Below are 21,109 nucleotides of genomic sequence, written 5' to 3'. Positions count from 1 at the left end.
TTTGTTATTAATTTAATGTTAATTGAATGCATTCTCCTTGTGTATTTTATCATTCTGGTCCTGTCTCCTGAGTCTCATCAGCCATTTGTTCCCAAATGAGCAATACCTTGTTCCTTACTCTGAAAGCACATTTCTCTTCTAGCCCAATTTGTTAATGATAGGTTTTGCTTCTCATTGAATTTTAAGTGGTCACCAGTAGTTTTTAGAAGAAATACTTTGTATAGGTCACAAAATACATGTCTTTATTCTTATCATTATCAACTACAAATAAACAGATACATATCAATATGTATGGATAATTTTGTGCCAGAATTTTGAAGAAACGTTAGCGTTTACTGTTTGTCCCCAACTATTTGAAGTACGTTCACACAACAACCTTTAGGGCAAGTACTTCTCTTTATTTTACAATTGCAAACTGGTTACTTAACATCCCCAAGTTCTGATGAGAGTCGATGGTGGAATCAAGCTCAGATTTAATGTCAGAGACTGTACTGTTTTTTCATTTGTTCGTTTGTTTGGTTAAGCATACAAGTCAGTTTTTTAGCGTATCCAGAGTTGTGCAACCATCAATTCAGCAAAACTTGACCATTTGTATCCCCTTATAAAGAAACCTTTAGCAGTTACTCCCTCATTTCCTCCCAACTCCCTCTTCAACAATATGAGGCCACTATGAATCTATTTTCTGTTTCTATAGACTTGCCTTTACCGGACATTTTGTATAAACAAAATCATATGATATGTGATCTCTTGTGTCTTACTTCTTTCATATAGAATAGAATAGGTTGCCAAGGTTTATCCATTTTGTAGCATTTCTCAGTACTTCATCCCTATTTACAGTCAAATAATAATATTCTGCTGTGCAGGCATACCAGATTTTGTTTTTCTATCATCCAGATTTTGTTTTTCTATCATCAGTTGGCAGGCATTTGGATAGTCTCCACTTTCTGGCCATGATGAATAATGCTGCTATGGACATTTATGAACAACTTTTTAACATGTGCATATGTTTCATTTCTCTCCATACAGACTAAGCATGGCATTGCTGGGTTATACTGTAACTCTGTGTTCAGCTTTTTAAGACAGTGCTAAACTTTCTTCCAAAGCAGCTGCATCATTTAACATTTTAACCAGCAATGTACGAGGGTTCCAATTTTTCCACATCCTCACCAACACTTGTTTTTCCTTTGTTTCATTTACAGCCATTCGAATGAGTGTGAAGTCTTACCCCATTATGCCGACTGTACTGTCAGTGTTGTCCTCAATGGCTTCTTGATATATAATTTGCCATTTAGGGTAAACTTCAGTGGGATGTGGGGTACACTTAAAATTAATAGAAGAATATTTAAAAAGAGAAAATCATGAAAATGCAGAGCCATGAAGTTCTGATAATAGCCTCCTTCATACTGAAATCATTTGGCAAAAAGCAACAAAAACTTGTAAGCCAAAGATTTTCAAAACTAAGTTTGGCTTTCATGACTCATGATAGAAATGGTTATGCACACCAGCCAAGATGAAGATAGTCATTCAGTTTTATTTTGCTATAAAGACTGAGAGGTGAGGCTTGTGTTTTCACGCACATGCTCATTGTGAGACTGAGAAGGTCATAGTTGATTGTTCATATCAAATGTGACAATACATATTTAAAACCCATTTGTCTGTTTGCTTTTTTGTAAACCATCATTTTCTGAGAACTAATATATCTTTGTTTGATGTTGTAGGTTCAGTCGACAATGTGTTGTTGACAAGGACAAAAGGAATCAATGTAGATATTGTCGATTAAGAAAGTGTTTTAGAGCGGGAATGAAAAAAGAAGGTAATAGCAATGATGATGATAATTAACATTATTGATGAAAAGTGGTAAGCATACACACACATCCTCATTGATCACAGTAACCTTTTTACATGAGTTCTAATTTTCTTCAATATACTAAGGAGGAATCTATGGTTCCTCAAGTAAAATAATTTAGCCCAAGGACATCCAGCTATTAAGTGTTGTAGCCAGTATTTATCTGGTGACTGTCTGATTATGGATATCATTCTCTTCACCACTACATTGTCCAAGGCAACAAAATTATTGACTAAATAGTATCCCAATGTTCTGTTAGTGGGTTGAAATTACAGATTTTTTATTTATTTATTTATTTTTTTTTTGAGATGGAGTTTTGCTCTGTCAACCAGGCTGGAGTGCAGTGGCACAATCCTGGCTCATTGCAACTTACTGGGTTCAAGCAATTGTCTCGCCTCAGCCTCCCTGGTAGCTTGGACTACAGGTGTGCACCACCACGCCTGGATAATTTTTGTATTTTTGGTAGAGACAGAGTTTCGCCATGTTGGCCAGGCTGGTCTTGAACTGTGACCTCAAGTAATCCTCCTGTCTCAGCCTCCCAAAGTGCTGGGATTACAGGCTTCGGCCACCATAACTGGCACTAATGTATATTTTTGTTTTTAATAAGGACTGAATATCTTTTTTCTTTTGATGAACATTAACTGAACATCTACTTTTTATGCATTCATTTACTTGCTGAATACTTAGTGAACACTGCAGCTTTCCAAAGACTTTTCTAGGTGCCGAAGCTTCAATAGTGAACATAGTGAATCTTCCCTTTTAAAGAGCTTATATTATATTAAGGGACTGAGACAATAGACTAGATGTGCTATTTTAGTGTCTAATTTCATCTTGAATATGTTAAGTAATCTGATTATAATCTCCTATATTCTAAATATGATTAATTTAGAAACAAATGTATTGAACACATTCTAAACATTTGACAGAGTGTAACCGCTACAACATTTTATGCCTGTCAGTTTTGCTGTTTGCTCATGCCTTTTATATGCAGAGATATTTTCACAACTATTTCACAAACTATAAAGAAACAAATGAAATCCCTATACTAATAAAGTGTAAAAGATATCAAACCCATCTTGAGCATAGAGTTTTCTTTGTCATTCACTATTTTAAGGATACAAAAATACCATTAGTTCTGTTCAGTTTGGTAGTCTCAAAGAGAACAAAAAATAAAGTTCACAAAATTAAAAAAGAAGCACTTTATCACTTAAAGAATGATTTATTTCTAATTTCATAGGAAGTTCTATTTGGCTGTTTACAGGATTAGTTGCATACTTGGTCAATTGCCTTCCCCCATTCTACTTGAACCCCATCCTTATTCCCACTAAAGTGTAAGCAAATGAAAATCCTACATTTTTTATGAGTTTTACAATTTGTGAAGTGCAATGATGTTTTAAAATAGGGAAATTTTATCTTCTGTTTATAAGAGAATGTGTTAATTTTCTTAAACAGATTAGAAAGTAATTTTGAGTTTCAAAGTTGATGTTTTTCTCTTCTTTACACTAATAGCATAATAGCAAGTAATTCAATAGAAACAAATAGAAACAGTTTTATGTCAAAAAGGATAGAAGTGAGAAGATTATGAATGTTTACAATATCTTTTAGCATTTTTCTAAAGAATGATCATGTAAGTAAGTGAAATTCATAGAAGCATAGCTAATGTCTTAATATTTTATCTCTGCATATACATTTCCAAATGAGTCAGTTTAGGTTAAAAATCAATAACAATTTCTGTAAAGCAAAAAGAGCAAGCTACCAGTAAGTATGATTTTAAAATAAAATATTAATGATTCACTCCAACTTACAAACAACTCACTCATTCTTAAAGGCAAAAAGTCCTGTAATTACTCCTTCAACTTAATGAAGTTGATATTTAGTAAGTTTTGGGTCTTTGCTTGGCCAAAATCTATTAGATTTTGGCATAGAAATTGGTGGCTTTCTTTAATAAAAGCATATTTGCAGAAAAAAATGATATTTTAATGCCTTGTTTTTCCAGCAGAACAAATTACAGCCTTAACCTAATAACCTAATAATTTAGGGGCTACCTGCCCTGTTTCCCTTCTCTTTGTCAAATGGAAGATAATTTTATCTCTTAAGTTTTTAAATTCAGCTCTGATATCTGACTGATTTTATTCTCTCTCTCTCTTCTTTTTTAAAATTTTTTATCTTGAGATGGAGTCTCTGTCACCCAGGCTGGTATGCAGTGGTGCGAACTTGGCTTACTGCAACTTCTGCCTTGGGTTTGAGCGATTCTCCTGCCTCAGCCTCCCAAGTAGCTGGGACAAATTTGTGTATATTTAGTAGAGACGGGGTTTCACTGTGTTGGCCAGGTTGGTCTCGATCTCCTGACCTAGTCTCACAAAGTGCTGGGATTACAGGCATGAGCCACACCTGGCCTGATTTTATTCTCTGTATAATAAACATGTGAGTTAATATTCCCCCTGTCATTCTTCCTTATATTTAAAATTTCAGTTTTCAGGGATTTACATTACTCATATATATATATATATATATATATACTGAAGTGAAAAAGCAGATCTAGCTCTCTCTTAGAAACCTATATAACATATAGGATTTCTTCATCTTTCCAAAATGCTGGTACTCAAACCTCAATTTTCTCAGAAGAGACTGCTACCTGGTACAACTTTTGCTTTATTAATATGGGTAAATTGTCCTGTGGATAGTGTTTTATAAGAGATCATAATATTATAATCCTAAAATCATCTTAACTAAAAAAAAGTGTACTTTTCCATTTTTGCTAGTGCTTTATAGAGGAAAGAAAATGGAAGTTTCAGAATCTATGACTCATATTTTTTGACAGTGAATACACTCTTATCTTTGACCCGGTCAATCTTACAGGCAATGATCTTCCTCTAGTTATCTTATGGTTTTATTAACTTTGAAAGAATAGAAAACCACCATATTAAAAATACAACATGGCAGAACTGGCTGACTCAACACTTTCTAGCATGCATGATGTCATGAAGTCCCAAACAGCAATGTTTTATGAGCTCTAGTGACAAGCCTGACTATTCTTATTTTTGAAAGTAGTACAGAATGAAAATATCTTGCCTTTCTCCCAGTCTTTCAGAAAGACCCTTTCTCACTATTTTTTTTTACTTAAAAACCCTCAAATGCTGTATCCTAACATACACTAAACAGAAGTGCTCAATAAATATTATGTTTTTCCCCCAGCTGTGCAAAATGAACGTGATAGAATAAGCACCAGAAGAAGCACATTTGATGGCAGCAACATCCCCTCCATTAACACACTGGCACAAGCTGAAGTTCGGTCTCGCCAGGTACCTGCCGCATGCAAGCATCCAGCCCTATTGGATAAAATCAAATGTCCATTTAGGCATCACGCTAAAATAATCTAAGTGTACTCAAATGTGCCCATTACTAAATAAGTTACATCTACACATATTTAAGAGTTTTACGTTGAAAGTTTCAGTGGGACTGCTGACTTAATTTTGACTACTTGAGCAAGACTATTTTTAAATGAAAAAAATGAAATGAACTCTAGTCTAAGATTGTTTTTTAAAAAGTTTGCTTACAAGGTTAATTAAAAATAATGAATAGCACAAAGCTCTGGGGGCAGTATTTTATTGGTTGAAGGTGTACAACCAGCTACCACAACTTTGGGGGCATTTGGTTGAGATTTGTTATCAGAGCTTCTTTCCTTGAAAATGGCTTCTGGATTATCGGGACCAGGTTTGGAAACAGACATTTAAATGAAGAGTCAGAATTCAGAAGACACAGAAGAAAGAAAACATAATCATTTTAAATTTCTCAAATATCAATTCCACAGTTGAAAAAGTAAATCATGGCCAGGTTTGGTGGCTCACGCCTGTAATTCCAGCACTTTGGGAGGCCGAAGCAGGCAGATCATGAGATCAACAGATCGAGACCATCCTGGTCAACACAGTGAAACCCCGTCTCTACTAAAAATACAAAAATTAGCTGGCCATGGTGTTGCACTCCTGTAGTCCCAGCTACTCGGGAGGCTGAGGCAGGAGAATGACTTGAACCAGGGAGGTGGCGGTTGTAGTGAGCTGAGATTGCACCACTGCACTCTGGCCTGGTGACAGAGCAGACTCCATCTCAAAAAAAAAAAAAAAAAAAAAAAAAAAAAAAAAAGTAATTCATTAGTTATATACATAAAAATAAATCGTTTAGTGTCAAATGAAGAAATCCTTAAATCAAACTTATTTTAGCATTGCCTTTATTAGAAATGTTAATAATATTTTTCTATTATAAAGTAGATTATAAAATTGCCAAGTAGTTAATCAGGTCCTATAATGAGTCAGTGGAACTACTTTCATTTTTGATAACACAAGGGTAATATGATGAGGTTAACATCACTGTTATCATTATTACTTGAAGATTACTTGATGGGCAATAAAGCTGTTAGAGAATCACTTCAAGGGGAGCCACAAGAAAATATTCAGATTCAGATAAAGATACACTCACACGCATGTTCAAAAATAAGTTTATAAAAACTCTTAGACTGTGTTTTCTTTCAGCAGAAAAGCTTTATTATCACAACTTACCTTTTTATGTAGTCTAAAATTGTATATAACCTTACAAAGGTATTATTATATGTTAAGCTCTTCAACACTTTGAGTAACACATTGGTTTCTTAATTTAATTTGTATGGGCTTCCATTTAATGCATCAAGACAAACAGTTCTTGCTTCTTGTCTCCTCAACTGGGTAAACTTTATGAAAACATTTTCTTCATAAACTTTCACAAATTAAAGAATATATCACCTTTAATTCAAAATAAAATCAAAGAGCATATTATTTATATGGATACTATTTGTATAGCCATTTTGACTTATTAAATTCCCCAAAAGTTGGGGTAAAACTAAGTGTACAGATATGGCCGATAACATAATACTGCTCCGAGAGGATGGTGCTATATACTAAATGTTTTAAAATTAACTTGTAAACTGATAGGCATTTTATTTTTCAATTTAAATAGGTATGTTATTTTTCAATTTAAAATGTTTAGTATTTATGAAGATACTGTAATAACAATAGTGCCTGATTCAATGGTCTTTACTTATCATAGTCAAAATAAAAAAAAGGGGAATGTTGGCTATGTATTATTTTAAATGATAACGTAATGTTCTTCTTAATGCTAGATCTCAGTCACAAGCCCTGGGTCAAGCACTGACATAAATGTTAAGAAAATTGCCAGTATTGGTGATGTCTGTGAATCTATGAAACAGCAGCTCTTAGTCTTGGTGGAATGGGCTAAATATATTCCTGCCTTCTGTGAATTACCATTGGATGATCAGGTATAAATTTAAAAATTTATGAATGCTTTAAAAATGCTTTTTGAACTTTGCTAAGTTTGTGTTCTTTCCATTTTATTTGTAATGCATCTGCTATATTACTACATTTGACAAAAGATAAATTATGAGAAAGGATTGGGTTTTCTCACACATTCACCTTGTTCGATCAAGAGGCACAACTGGTTGACTTCTGTTTTAGGGGTGTAGCAAATTTATTGATTGGATAAGAACTGAACAAAACATTCCTCTACCCTCTTGGAATTTTAAAAGGTTTATGTGAGGGAGAAAAACAGACAGCATGTAACTATCATTGTGAGGAAAGTATTAGAAGAGTGAGTGTCTGTGAAGCAAATGGTGCATATTGTGCTTTGGTGTTTACTGAAAGTGCTGTAGAAAATTCCTCAGAAATGCCAGGTAACTCCTAGACGGAAATCACACAGTTGCAGTGTTGCCTTGGTGGGTTCTTCATGAAATTAACATAAAGTTTTACCTTTCACGCTGTCAATTTTATTCTAGCATTTATTGTATAAAAGTTATAGGTCTGGCAAAAACAAACACAAAACACATCTGTGAAAGGATAATCAGAAATTTATAGAGAAGTAAAGTTTACAGAAGAAAAGATAGAGTCATGCTTTACTAATACTTATATTTTCATATTTTGTCATATGTCCATTATGACATTTTAATAAATAGTTAGAAACTTGAATTTTCTAATTGATTTATGAAGATAAGTATTTTGGTTTCAGATTCGTTTTGAAATATTCTTACTAAATAGGGTATAATTTTTTGTAAATAAAAATAATTAGAAAAATTCAATTTCTCTCACCTTAAATTAACCATAAGTGTTATATCTAGTGAATATTTATTTTTAAGAGAGCATTTCACCTGGTGACAGGGAAAAAAATATAGTGAAATCTGAAATCATTCTTAAAATGCTCTGTAACTGCCTTCCTGGTATGAGTCATGAATATTGACATATCATAAAGATAGCATGGCTCAGAAGGTTATGCCAGAGTGAATAATGCTAAATTGCTAAAACCTACCAGTCTCACCCCAAGCAATATAAGTAGAGTTAAGTTATTTATCAGTTTTATATTTTTATTATCATTCTTCTTTAAAAGTTGCTGACTTATATATACAATGATATAAAAATTGGGAAATTAAAATCCAATAACCAGTGAAAACCAGTTTTTATTTACCAAGCAATTCTTTAATACTAACAATATAGCATTTATTATTTAGCCACACATTAGTAAATGTCTATGAAGGATAAGGCACTGGGAAATTAGCTTTCAGTTGACTATAAATTACATTATTTCATTTAATTATCTCAGGAGCTCTGGAACAGGTGTTATCACCATTTTACAGTTTCAAAAACTGAACCCTGGATCAGTGAAATTCATTCAATGAATTCATCAAATGAATATTTATTAGAATATTAGTGTTCAGTTTTAAGAACTGTGGGTATTTAGCAGTATAAATACAGATTTTTTCACTAGTCTCATAAATGCACACTCTATTTGAGAGAGATGGAGGACTTAAAAATGCACAAATTATGAGAAAGTTCATTCTAAGTGGAGATAATCTCTATAAAATGCTATAAAATGGAATAGGATGAGTTGTTGGAGAACGGGATAAAATGAAAAGAGATACTTTAAACTGAGGATCAGAGAAGTTATTGCCTAAGATCCTTAAAGACAAGGGCCAAGTACAGGAGAATCTGAGAAGAAAGCATTCCAGATGCAGGAACAGCAAGTCCAACGTTCTGAGTTGGGCAGGAACAATGTGAACAACAGGTGTTGCAAGATGAAGTCAGAGACATGAGGGCTGGGAGGCAAAGCATTGACCCATTCTCGCTCCTCTCATCACCTGCGAGGCCACGTTTGAGGCCACAATAAGAAGTCATTAAAGAGTTTTCAGCGTGGACTGGGGTGGTAGCAATGGAGATGAAAAGAAGTGGATCGCTCTGGCTTATATTTTTGAGAAGCAGCACTCGAATTTGCTGTGGAGTTAGAGAGGACTCAAAATAGTATCTTGATATGAACAAGCACTTTGGATGACGGTGTCATTTACTAGATGAAGATACTGGAGAAGCATTACTTTGGTAGGTATTACATTTGTAATGCTTTTTATACTTCCTAGTGCTGATGTCCAGCAGGTAATTAAGGGTATGAATGAAGCTCAGTTGAGAGCTTACTGTGAAGAGTTAGAGGTTCATTGTAGAAAGTAGCAGAACCCAGACCTCCCATCTTTTCCTCACTACAAGTTTTTGCTTTGCTTTTGCTTAGTTTATTATATGCAGGAGATTATGTTTTATATATGTTTTATCATTTAGTACTCATGAATACATGCTGATATTTTTTTAATCTTTATTCCCATTTTATAGATGAAAAAAAATGAGTAAGTTCCAAACATACTGGTTAACTTATACAAACGTAAAACATGTAGGAAGTGGCCAAGCTGGGATTTGAACTCTGGTCTGTTTGATTCTGTTTCACTTCCAAACAGTTCACTTGTCTAACTTGTCTGATTTGATTTTTTTTTCTACTGCCATTGCATTGGCTTGCTAGATAGTTTAAAAAAATTTTAAAGTAAAATCTATTGACATGCTATGATAGAAAACTGGAAGTCTTAATGATGGCATCTGCTATGAATACTATAGTTTGTTAAAACAAAAAAGAGTCCCAGGCTGAAAGAACACTGCAAGTTAATAAGACTCATGTCATCTTTTAATCATTATATATTACAATTAATTGTTAAACTTAGAATTTTTTATTAAGGTGGCATTGTTGAGAGCTCACGCAGGGGAACACTTACTGCTTGGAGCTACAAAGAGATCCATGATGTATAAAGATATTTTGCTTTTGGGTAAGTTTTTTTTTAATTTAAAAAGAAATTATGCATATTTTAGTCTTGCAATAATATGCAGGGTCTGTTCTGTATGTACAAAGTATTTGCAGAGACTGTCAAATGGTGCTGTCACTTCACAAATTGGATTTAATTGTGTCCTCACTTGACCTTATTTTTCCTTGCCTTGACTGCATGTAAGTTCAGAGTCCACAAGATGATCAGGGAACATTACGTTTTAAAAATAAAAAAGAGCTGTTGCTCAATAAACACAATGTTGAGGTATATTCAAATTATATCAGGATGAATAATTAGTGACTTAAATGGTCGCCTTATAGAGTCCCAATGTTTTTTCACACCTCCTTAGAGTCTGCTTTTTATTTTACACACTTCTAAAAAACATGTTTACGTCCTATGATCTTATTGCCCTTAATAGCCCATGATATGTTACAAAATGATCAAGTAAAAAAAGTACTGGTGGTAATGACTGAACAATTTTGATAGACTAGGAGAGGCAAAAGAGGGATAATAGGTGTGGAGTGGTGGGTAAAAAAACCTTTTGTCTTCATTAATTTCTCTGATCTGGCTACCTTACTTAACTTACACAATTAGGTTTTGAGGGTTGAGAGCCTTCTGACACTTACTAGCTTTACCTCTGTCTGGCATGTGTGAAAATATGACTAGATTATTTTATTTTTGCACTTAATGTTTTAGCCCCAAATATAAATACATTGAAGATAATATAACAATATCTAATATTATTGTGGGTTTACTACGTAAATTCACTGCTCTAAGTACATTACATATATATGTATAGTCTCTCATTTAGTCCTTGAAATGACCCTAAAGGATTAGTATTATTTTCAGCCCATTTTGCAGGTGAAGAAATGGAGGCAGAGAAAGTTTACCAAAGGTTACAAAGCTAGAAAAGAATACAGCTGAGATTCTAAACCACATATTGTGATTGTGGAGACTATTCCCTGAAATGCTATTAAGTATCTCTCTTGCATTTCTACTAAACACCTGGAATACTCTTCTCTGTATAGATCTGAATGCAATATATCTAGAAAACAAAATATCTACTATATACATTTTAGTTCTAAATTGATTTACCCTGAATAATTAGGTAAGCTAACTTTTCATAAAGAAAAAGTGAAACTCAAAAAAAGGGAGTAACTATGTGAGGTGAAATATATGTTAATTAGTTTGACTATGATAATTATATCACAATGTAGATACACATTAAAACATTACACTGGGCCAGGCATGGTGGCTCACCCCTGTAATCCCAGCACATTGGGAGACTGAGGTGGGAGGATCATTTGAGGTCCAAAATTCAAAACCAGCTTGGCCAATATGGTGAAACCCTGTTTTACTAAAAATACAAAAAATTAACTGGGAGTGGTGGTGTACACCTGTAATCCTCGTTACTCTGGAGGCTAAGGCACAAGAATAATTTGAACTCGAAAGGCAGAGGTTGCAGTGAACCAAGATCGTGCCACTGCACTCCAGCCTGGGCAATAGAGAGAGATGCCTTCTAAAATCAAACAAACAAACAGATAAACAAACAAACAAAATCACATTGTAGGACTTAAACATAAACAATTTTTTTGGCCTTCATACCTCGGTAAAGCAGGAGAAAAAAGAATGAGGCTACCGATGAACATGCTGTTACCCTGAGCATTGTCTTTGCCTGCAGTGAAAGAATTTAGAATATTTGTCTTTTTATAAAACCAGAGAATAACAATTTAGCTGTTATTTTAGAAGCTATAAAAACGTTCATCATATTATAGCCAGAGAATTTCTAAGTTAGAAAGATCTTTAGGGATTAGGTCTTCCAGCTCTACCCAATTTCTGAACTCCCTTAAAGTCAGGCTTATAAAGTGGTTGTCCCACTTCTATTTAAAGAAGTCCAGGAAAAGAAAATATACTATCAGAGGCAACTTATGATAATTCACATGCTAGCTTAAAAAAATCAGCCTCCGTTACTTAGACTTGTTAAAACTGTCTCAATAGTGTTTACTCCTTCATATGCCTTGAGTATCAACGTGCTGTTTTTAATCTGCTGTAAACAAGAAAGATTCTTTAGGGTTTGCATTACAGTCATTAGCACATAAAACTAAGACAACTGAAACAGAGAAAAACTCATCATTATACTGAGATTTTTCTTGTCATTTATTAGCTTGTTATTAGTCTGCGCTTTTGTGTTATCGCCAGTGACTGAGATCATTAAAATGCATGTGATCACGTTATCAATGTTATCGGTCCTTTAAGCATTCTTAGGTTTTTCTCGCATAACTAAGAACACCACTAAGAGAGAAAGTACATCACTATTCCTTAAAGGGTAGACTATTTTGAACGCAGGTTTGTTAAATTTTAAACAGTGCTGACAATTTTGGGAGAGGCGATTATTTTTCTTTTGTTTTCTCTCACATAGGAAACAACTACGTTATTCACCGCAACAGCTGTGAAGTTGAGATTAGCCGTGTGGCCAATCGGGTTCTAGATGAGTTGGTTAGGCCATTTCAAGAAATCCAGATTGATGACAATGAGTATGCTTGTTTAAAGGCAATTGTATTTTTTGATCCAGGTTGGTTTTCAAAATGCCACTAAAGAATTAATATAATAAAAATTAAACTGCTTTTCAAGATTAGCATATTTACTCTCTCACACTCTAATTAGGTTAAATCTGTACACTGCCTTTCTTATTTTCTTTGTTAGATGCAAAAGGGCTAAGCGATCCAATAAAAATTAAGAACATGCGATTCCAAGTGCAGATCGGTTTGGAGGACTACATCAATGATCGGCAGTATGACTCCCGGGGGAGGTTCGGAGAGTTGCTTCTGCTCCTGCCCACACTGCAGAGCATCACTTGGCAAATGATTGAGCAAATACAGTTCGTTAAACTTTTTGGGATGGTTAAAATTGACAACTTACTTCAGGAAATGTTACTAGGTGGTGAGTACATTGAAGAATTTCTACTTTATTGGTTAGAATTACACAAAATATAAGTTTGACCTATCAATTTTTTTGTTCATATTTAATTCATCTATTGAAGTTGCTGTGATGCTCCTGAATTTTTCTCTTCTGCTATGACATAATGAACTCAAGTTTTTACATTTAGAAAGTTTGCAAGACCTGTCAGAGAGACAAAAATACTTGAACAGATTCAAATCCTCATTGTTATTACCCTCTACTACCTCTACTCCACAGCCCCTCTGACTTCAATTTTCAGATTCTTCCAAACATGGCAAACAAAAATTTCCTATTTTTATGACCTCGTCAAATATATCATGGTTTTTCATGCCCTGATTCATTTAAAACCTCAAGGATACTGGAATTGCAATATAACCTAATACACACACACACACACACACACACACACACACACACACACATATATATATATATAAAATCTTAAAAATGAACACTGTGCTCCTAAAATAATTAATTGACACAAAATAGTAGAAGGGGAAAATGATATTTTATTGTTGCAATAAATGTCAGGAATAAGTTAAGAAATCATTTATTTTGCATTCCGATCTAGATTAAATTTCCTTGTAAAATCATCATGTTTATTTTTAGTTTTCTGGTGCATAATGTGTTCCTAATGATATCTTTCTGAAATGAAAGTTGTTCGTGCTATTACAGTCATTCCAAATACTATAAACTTGAGGTAAGTGATTCTTGGAATTGCCTTAACAACAGGCAGCAAACCTAATGATTCCAGGAAATGGCACACAAGGTCCATTATTAATATACAACATAATATGATACAACATTAATCTGGCCAATGTACAGTGAAAGCTGACATTGTTCTTAATATGCCAGTGCTTCTGTCAATTTATTTTAGAATTCCCAAAAAGCACTCGGCAAAAATAGCAATATTTAAGCTGTCAATCCAAACATTTCTTTCAAGGTAAACTTGCTGTTCCTGATTAAATATCACTAACAGAGCATATTTTTATCTTGTGTAGGGGCTTCCAATGATGGTAGTCATCTCCATCATCCAATGCATCCACATTTGTCTCAAGATCCATTAACTGGACAAACTATACTTTTAGGTCCCATGTCAACACTGGTTCATGCAGACCAGATCTGTAAGTATATAGGCTGCTTTTCAACTATAATATTCCTTAATTACCCGAGAAAAAGTGGAATTGTGGGGAAGAATCTATTAGTAACCAGAAATGGCAAAAACTTAGTGTAATGTCCCATCTGGGACTCAGCAGTAAAATATTGTTATTCAGCCTGTCACTTATTCTCCCTAAACATGAGTGTGTTTCTTAAAATGAAAATGTAGGAAAAATCTTTCCACTGCATAGGTCTGGGGAGTACAAAAGAGTATATTAGTAGTCCTTGCTTTGCATGGTGATGTGAGACCATAAAAACAACAATGCAAGCTGGAACCATGCAAGGTAACCTTAATAATCAATGGGAAAATTATTTCCTGCTTGGGACCTTTAAAAATGCTTGTCAAAACATTGAGAACTCTCTTAATGTTTATGGAAACAAAAGAAATGTAATCTTTATACTTATTTTGTAGAATTAAGTATAAAATATTTCAGTTGATACACTATAATTTAAAACATTAGCAATATTGAGAATCAAAGTGTTTTACTTCTTTATAAAACAATTGTGAAACTCAGTTTGAACAGTTCTTGTCGCATTCTAAAACTTAAATTAGGAAGTGAGGATCTTTTCTACGTCCTGACGAGTTTTACTCATGGGAAATTTGGATCAGCTTTCAACATTTTATCCGTTGCATTCTCAATGTCCTGACACGTTTCCGAGAATTCACTTACTGTGAAATTTTCTTGCTGGTTTCACTTCTTTTGAGACACCTTCTCCCTTTTCAACATATCCAGCCTTCTCATTTATGTGGACACATTTGCCTTCACTAGGTTCCTGGCTGCGTATGTAGAGACTCAAACAGCAGCAGCAGCGACATTCCCGTGGTCAGCTACTTCTGTGACTTTGTTTATGTTCTATTTGTATGTCACTTCCAGCATTATCACTTTTTATTCCTTCGCTGCCCTTTTACCTTTGTTGGTCAATTCTAATGTAATTATTCAATTTTGTAAAATGTCCTGTGAATTTGCCACTAAGAAACAAGGAGGCAACACAGCCACTGTATGCAGTTTGTTTTCCATGCCTGAACTGAATAAAAGATGCACAGTGACCAATCATGGACAGACTAAAAGTTGTGACATGATCAGCCATTGATCATAAAGCACATCTGTTATTCACGTACTTGTCTGCAGACTGAAGAGTTGGCAGTGGAGTCTGTATTTATGCAATTACTCACTGTTAATTGTAAGTTACCATGGTAACTGAAACTTGAACCATGTTGCCGGACTGGTGCTGTTTAACTAAGCTATGGTAACCAGAATTCATTCACATCAGAATTGTGCAGTGAGGGTTGCTTATGAAAACTCCTTGGAACACACATGACTATGTAAATACTATAGAGATTGCTAGTATCTAAGTTAATCTATTATTGTAGACTTCCTGCTAATGCTATTTTTCTAAGCTACTCTGGTGATACAAATCTCTAATTATTTGATAAAATATCTAGATTAGCTGATTAATTCTTCTGAATTTCCACTAATGAAGCCCAGATTTACCTTTGATCTATTGCCTCTGAACACCAAACCTACTAACTCAATGAGATGACTTGAGTAATTGTGATGTGATTTTTATGCATACTTTTATTACCTACTGAATTTATAGTAGTCTTTAATAACTAGCTACAACATTGTTTTTTCTCCCCAAATGTTGCATGCAATGCCACAACAATTTAGCAAGTACCACCTGACTTCTAGCCATTATTAGGGTACATAGAGGCTGTAGAACTACACGCTCCCATGCTCTTTTAGATACAAGCAGAGGTAGATATTTTTGTAAATAGTATCTGAAACCAAAATTCTTTGAGTATACGAAAGAGAGGAAGAAATGAAATTGTTAGGAAAAAATACAAATTATAGAAAAATATGGCATAATCTGGGATTCCCAACGTACTTGAAAGACATTATTTGGGAGCTTCCTTGCAGAATAGATGTTACCATTTTCACTTAATAGGTAATCAAGAGCAGAAAGAGAAGGGCAAGCCTAATACCATACTCGAGAGTTTATAAAGTTGTGTCTCTTAAAGATCAGTTATTCATAAACTCAGAAAATAAAACACATTAACAACACATTAAGCATTGTAGGAGTCAACTGGAAAGAGAGTTGGACAGTTCTGCTGGTGGTTGAATTTTTTACTTTTTAAGGGCTAGTGTTCTTGTATTTTAAAAACATATTTGCTGACCCTACTCTTTTAACAATCACATTGTTATACCTGTTTTTATTCTTACTCTTTCCACATACTATTTGTGGGATTTATTTGTAAAAGAAAACTTTACTATGATCATTTGGAATAATTTATATTTTATGCAAAGCAGGATGTTAAACACAACCAAAAATTTAAGTTCTTTTAAAAAGGCTACTGCAGTTTTAGATCCATTCTAAATAGCCAGAAATAATTTTTAAAGCAGATTTTGACATTTGCTTGTCATTTAAACTGCACTTAAAAATTTTGTAAGTAATTGCTAATCCATACTTAACAATAATATAAAGCTAATGCGTTAATGAATACTAGGCAAAGGGAGATTGTTCTTGTGTTGCATATAATGTTTTAAAACTGTTGAGACGTAAGCTATAAAGTTCACAAATCCTCAATCTGATCATATAACATTTTCTGTTAGTTCTGTTTACTATGTGGAATAATACAGCAATAATAAGTGTGAGTGCTAAAATATTTCAAGTTTCTAAAAATTACAGAATAACTCCTAGATTATTTTATAATATGGTTAGATTTTACAATAGAAAGAAATACTATTCTAGAAAATAAAGTATTGAAACTGTCACTTTTTATATTCAATTCAATCTTTTTATATTCAATTACTTTCTATTCAATTACTCAGGATTGCTCTTTACATCAAAGGGGATGGGACAGGAAAGCTCGATTGTAATAGAATAATTTTGTAGCAAAAAAGGCAGTATTTTTGAGATGCTTTTGACTACAACTTAGATTTCAGAACATTTATAAAATATCTTAACCTTAATTTTTTCTGTCATCTAATATGTCTGAATTAGTGGAATCCAAATCAAATATATTTTTATTTTATGTGAATTTTGGTTGTAAGAATTATAAAGACTGCTTTCTAATATTTGAGAAAACTATTCTTCTGTTAATTCTTTTCACTGCCTTTTTTCCTGCTAGGTTTATTAGAGAATCAAATGCTTATAAATGCCATTAAGAAAGGAAAAAAGACACCTTAAAGTGACTATGAAAAACATTTTTTAACACGACCTCTTTCTATTTAATGCTATTTGGGGAGGTAAGGTGAGAGCACTCTCTAACAGTACGTCATAGGCCAATAATGCGTTCTACAGATCACTACTCTATATAGGATCTTTTAAAAACATTTCCAAATTATGCTAATGTGTATTGGTGTTGTGTAGGGTTTAACGGGGTGGAGAAAGCTGACTGCCACCATCACATCACATGCAATTCTCTGATTCTTTTTCAGCAACTCCTGAAACCCCACTCCCTTCCCCACCACAAGGCTCTGGGCAAGAACAGTATAAAATAGCTGCAAACCAAGCATCAGTCATTTCACACCAGCATCTCTCCAAACAAAAGCAATTGTGAAAATGTGTTTACTTCAGAACGGCACTACATAAATGTGAAAAGTTGTTGGTCTTGAAATATCTCAGGATAGTACTTTTGGCAAACTATTAGCCAAGGTTTCTTCATGGTGCTGTTATAAGATGATGTCCTATTTTCTTGTTTAGATGTTCATTCTGTTTGTTGTTGTTACTATGTAAAACTTTCACCTGCAACCAATGTATAGCTGAGTTTGAAGATGTTTATATAGGGTATGTTTTCCAGCTGCTCCTACGCTGTGCCTGAACCAACTGAATCTTATGACTTTCATTTGTTTTATTAATGTTAATTTAAATCTGTAAATAATTGCTTCATTGTGATGTGATGCAGAACAAAGTGTTCATATTTGACTGACGACAGTAGATTAGAACTAGTTTAATATAAAATGAGCTAAGTTTTTAAAAATAAATTATAAACTTGCAAATTAAAAAATAAAGCAGTTCCTGTAGAATAGGCTATATCTTTTTCAAGAAGAATTTTTTATTGACATTCTGTGGCAAAGAAGCAACTCTTTGTTTTACAGTTAAATACTCCTGTCTTAAGATTAGAAAATTATAAAAAGCCATTCCAAGGATGACTGGATATTTTTTGAAATCTGACTTTATTTGAAGATGTATGTTAAGCTAAAACATGTTGGGTTTATCAGTTAGGATACAGGGTAAATTGTAACAAAGAAACCCCTAAAACAGTGACTCAACCAATAGAGGCATCTACGTATTTTTCCTGATTTAGAAATAGTTATCCATTGACTAGAAATTAGCATATGCCCACAGCTGGTCCCCAGATTGGCCATGAGAGTTATTTATAGGTGCAAAGCGTGTGTCAACCAAAGCCATGTCACCCTGAGTAAACGGATTCTGTGGGCAAGTGAGCCATCTACCACCCATTTTCCTCATTTAGGCCTCACAATAACACTTTAGGGAAGATATCATCATCTCTGTTTTATAAATAAGGGAAACTTTAGCTTGAGGGTTTAAGGAACGTAACCAAAGTTCATAAACATAACGAGTAAAAGAACCACATTCAAGCCCAGGTCCAGTTGATGTTAATGAATCTTTGCTGTGGAATGAAAATGTGAACTTCTTCCTCATAGTGGGCTTTTTAAATATATGCAGTTGAGTGATGATTGGATACTATTCATCATGTTGCCTATCATATATATTTACAGATAAGCACTGAGTGTAAAATTGTGGCTTGAATAAAAAAACTATTTTTGTAGTTTTAACAAGTCATCAGAAAAAATAAAAGATTCACCAGATAGATTTTGATGAAAACAAAAACAAAGTAAAATAACTGGCTTAGCAGATTTGCTAAAATCCAGCAGCCCAGGGATGTACTGACTGTCAAATTCTAGACTGAGGAGTACAGTTTATTGGAGCCTTAAACTCTCTGATATCACCTAAAGCTGGAATTTATTTTAAAACAAATTAAGCATGGGCCACCTCAGGGGGCAGTGATTTCTCTCTGGTTGAGGAGAAGGAAAATTGGAAAAACTGGTTGAGTAATTATCAATAATATATATATTTTTAAAGAGGATCCCAAGTTGTAAAAGATTAAATTAAATAATCTGTCTCAGGACTTTTAATAATAGCTAATATTATGATGTCATATCTCCTACTTACCCTATAAGTAAAAAGGTTATAGTAATATTAAGTAACTTATTGGCTCGTAAAGTAAAATTGAACTCTTAAAGTAGAAAAATGATTATTAAAAAGCTATCATTGATTTAATACATTTAATATAATTCTTGCAAGACCTAGTACCCTTGTGAAACTGTAAAATATATCAAGTAGGGGGAGTTTTTTTTTAACTTTTATTTTTTGAAAATTTACTGTAGTTTCTATTTCATGAATAAGAATGTTATCTTTTATAGATTTTCATTTACTTTTTTGGGGGGTTCCCTTAGAAGATATTAAAAAACGTACTGCCTTGGTCTGTGCAGGCTGCTGTAACAAAATACAATGAACTGGGTAGCTTATAAACAACAGAAATTTATTTCTTACTGTTCTCAACGGTGTGAAGTCCAAGATTAAGGAATCAGAAAATTAGGCTCTGGATCATACACGGCATCTTCTAGCCTGTGTCCTTACACATGAAAAGAACAAGGTAGTTCTCTCAGGTCTCCTTAATAAAGGCACTAATCCTCATGGCTGAATCAGCCCCTGAACGCCCCACCTCTTAATGCCATCACTCTGGGGACTGGGTGTCAGCACATGAATTTTGGAAAACACAAATGTTCAGAACATAGCAAATACCTTTAAAATATAAAAGATAAAATTCACTTTTAGTGAACCCTGTAATTTGTTCATGTATATTTACTAAAGAGCTATATCTTTGAAATTATTAGTGATGATTCTGCTTCAATAACTATGGTCAGGGAATTTCTAATATTATATTTTTATATATTGAACTGCCAAAGATGCTGGAAAAAAGGAACTGATGTTTTCAAAATATATTCAAAATATTAATAAGGGAAGTTATTGCTTTTATACAGTATACAACTTTTTTCAGGTAATAGAAATGGATAATTTATTGTGAAATAAAAATTCATTTTATAAATGTAAAATTATTTTTTATAAATTTTACTGTTGGAAATCAAAAATTAGTAGATTTTTTACAATGTTAAATTAAAGTGAGATTAAAGTATTTCTAAACCGTGACACCATGTTTGTTTCACTAAACTTTCTAAATAAAAACTGAGAAAAAAATCGCTGAAATCAGGTGCTTCATTAGTGTTCAAAAATCATTTCATATTTTTACAGATACTCATATTTTATCTATTCATTTGTATTAGTCCATTTTCACACTGCTAAAAATAATTATCTGAGATTGAATAATCTGTAAAGAAAGGAGGTTTAATTGACTCAGAGTTTTGCATTGCTAGGGAGGCTTTAGGAAACATAATCACGGTGAAAGGAGAAGCAAGCATCTTCTTTGCAAGGCAACAGGAGAGAAAGAAAGTGAGAAGGGAATTGCCAAACACTTTTAAACCATGAAATCTTGTGAGAACTCACTATCACAAAAACAGCATGGGGAAAACTGCTCCCATGATCCAATCATCTCCCACCAGGTCCCTCCCTCCCTTGACACAATTTGACTTGAGATTTGGGTGGGAACATAGAACCCAACCATATCATTCTGCCCCTGGCCCCTCCCAAATCTCATGTCTTTCTTACATTTTAAAACCAACATGCCTTCTCAACAATACCTCATTCCAGCATTAACTCAAAGGTCCAAGTCCAGAGTTTTATCTGAGACAAGGCAAGGTGTTAGGAACATATAAATCAAAAACAACTTCATTACTTCCACCATATAATAGGGACATAAGAATTAGGTAAATGTTCCCATTCCAAATATGAGAAATTGGCCATAATAAGGGGGCCACAGGCCCCATGCAAGTCCA

The 21,109-nt window shown here is 33.7% G+C and overlaps 1 protein-coding gene across 5 annotated transcripts in view; it reads left to right on the top strand.

Annotated features, from left to right (window-relative positions):
* Positions 1 to 20,567, top strand: part of HNF4G (hepatocyte nuclear factor 4 gamma) — a 138,000-nt gene extending 117,433 nt beyond the window's left edge. For all 5 annotated transcript variants that reach the window (XM_074386978.1, XM_074386979.1, XM_074386975.1 and 2 more), the window contains 8 exons: positions 1,719 to 1,813; positions 5,042 to 5,148; positions 6,996 to 7,151; positions 9,929 to 10,016; positions 12,433 to 12,585; positions 12,717 to 12,953; positions 13,973 to 14,095; positions 17,570 to 20,567. In XM_074386978.1, the coding sequence (XP_074243079.1) occupies positions 1,719 to 1,813; positions 5,042 to 5,148; positions 6,996 to 7,151; positions 9,929 to 10,016; positions 12,433 to 12,585; positions 12,717 to 12,953; positions 13,973 to 14,095; positions 17,570 to 17,691 (1,081 nt within the window). In that variant the 3' untranslated portion in view covers positions 17,692 to 20,567. The remainder of the gene's footprint in view (positions 1 to 1,718; positions 1,814 to 5,041; positions 5,149 to 6,995; positions 7,152 to 9,928; positions 10,017 to 12,432; positions 12,586 to 12,716; positions 12,954 to 13,972; positions 14,096 to 17,569) is intronic.
* The last annotated feature ends 542 nt before the right edge of the window (positions 20,568 to 21,109 follow it).

The sequence above is a fragment of the Saimiri boliviensis genome, chromosome 15 (assembly GCF_048565385.1).
Source record: "Saimiri boliviensis isolate mSaiBol1 chromosome 15, mSaiBol1.pri, whole genome shotgun sequence".
Classification (NCBI taxonomy): Eukaryota; Metazoa; Chordata; class Mammalia; order Primates; family Cebidae; genus Saimiri; species Saimiri boliviensis.
The sequence above is the reverse complement of the archived record's forward strand: the minus strand, read 5'-3'. Positions and strand labels throughout refer to the sequence as shown.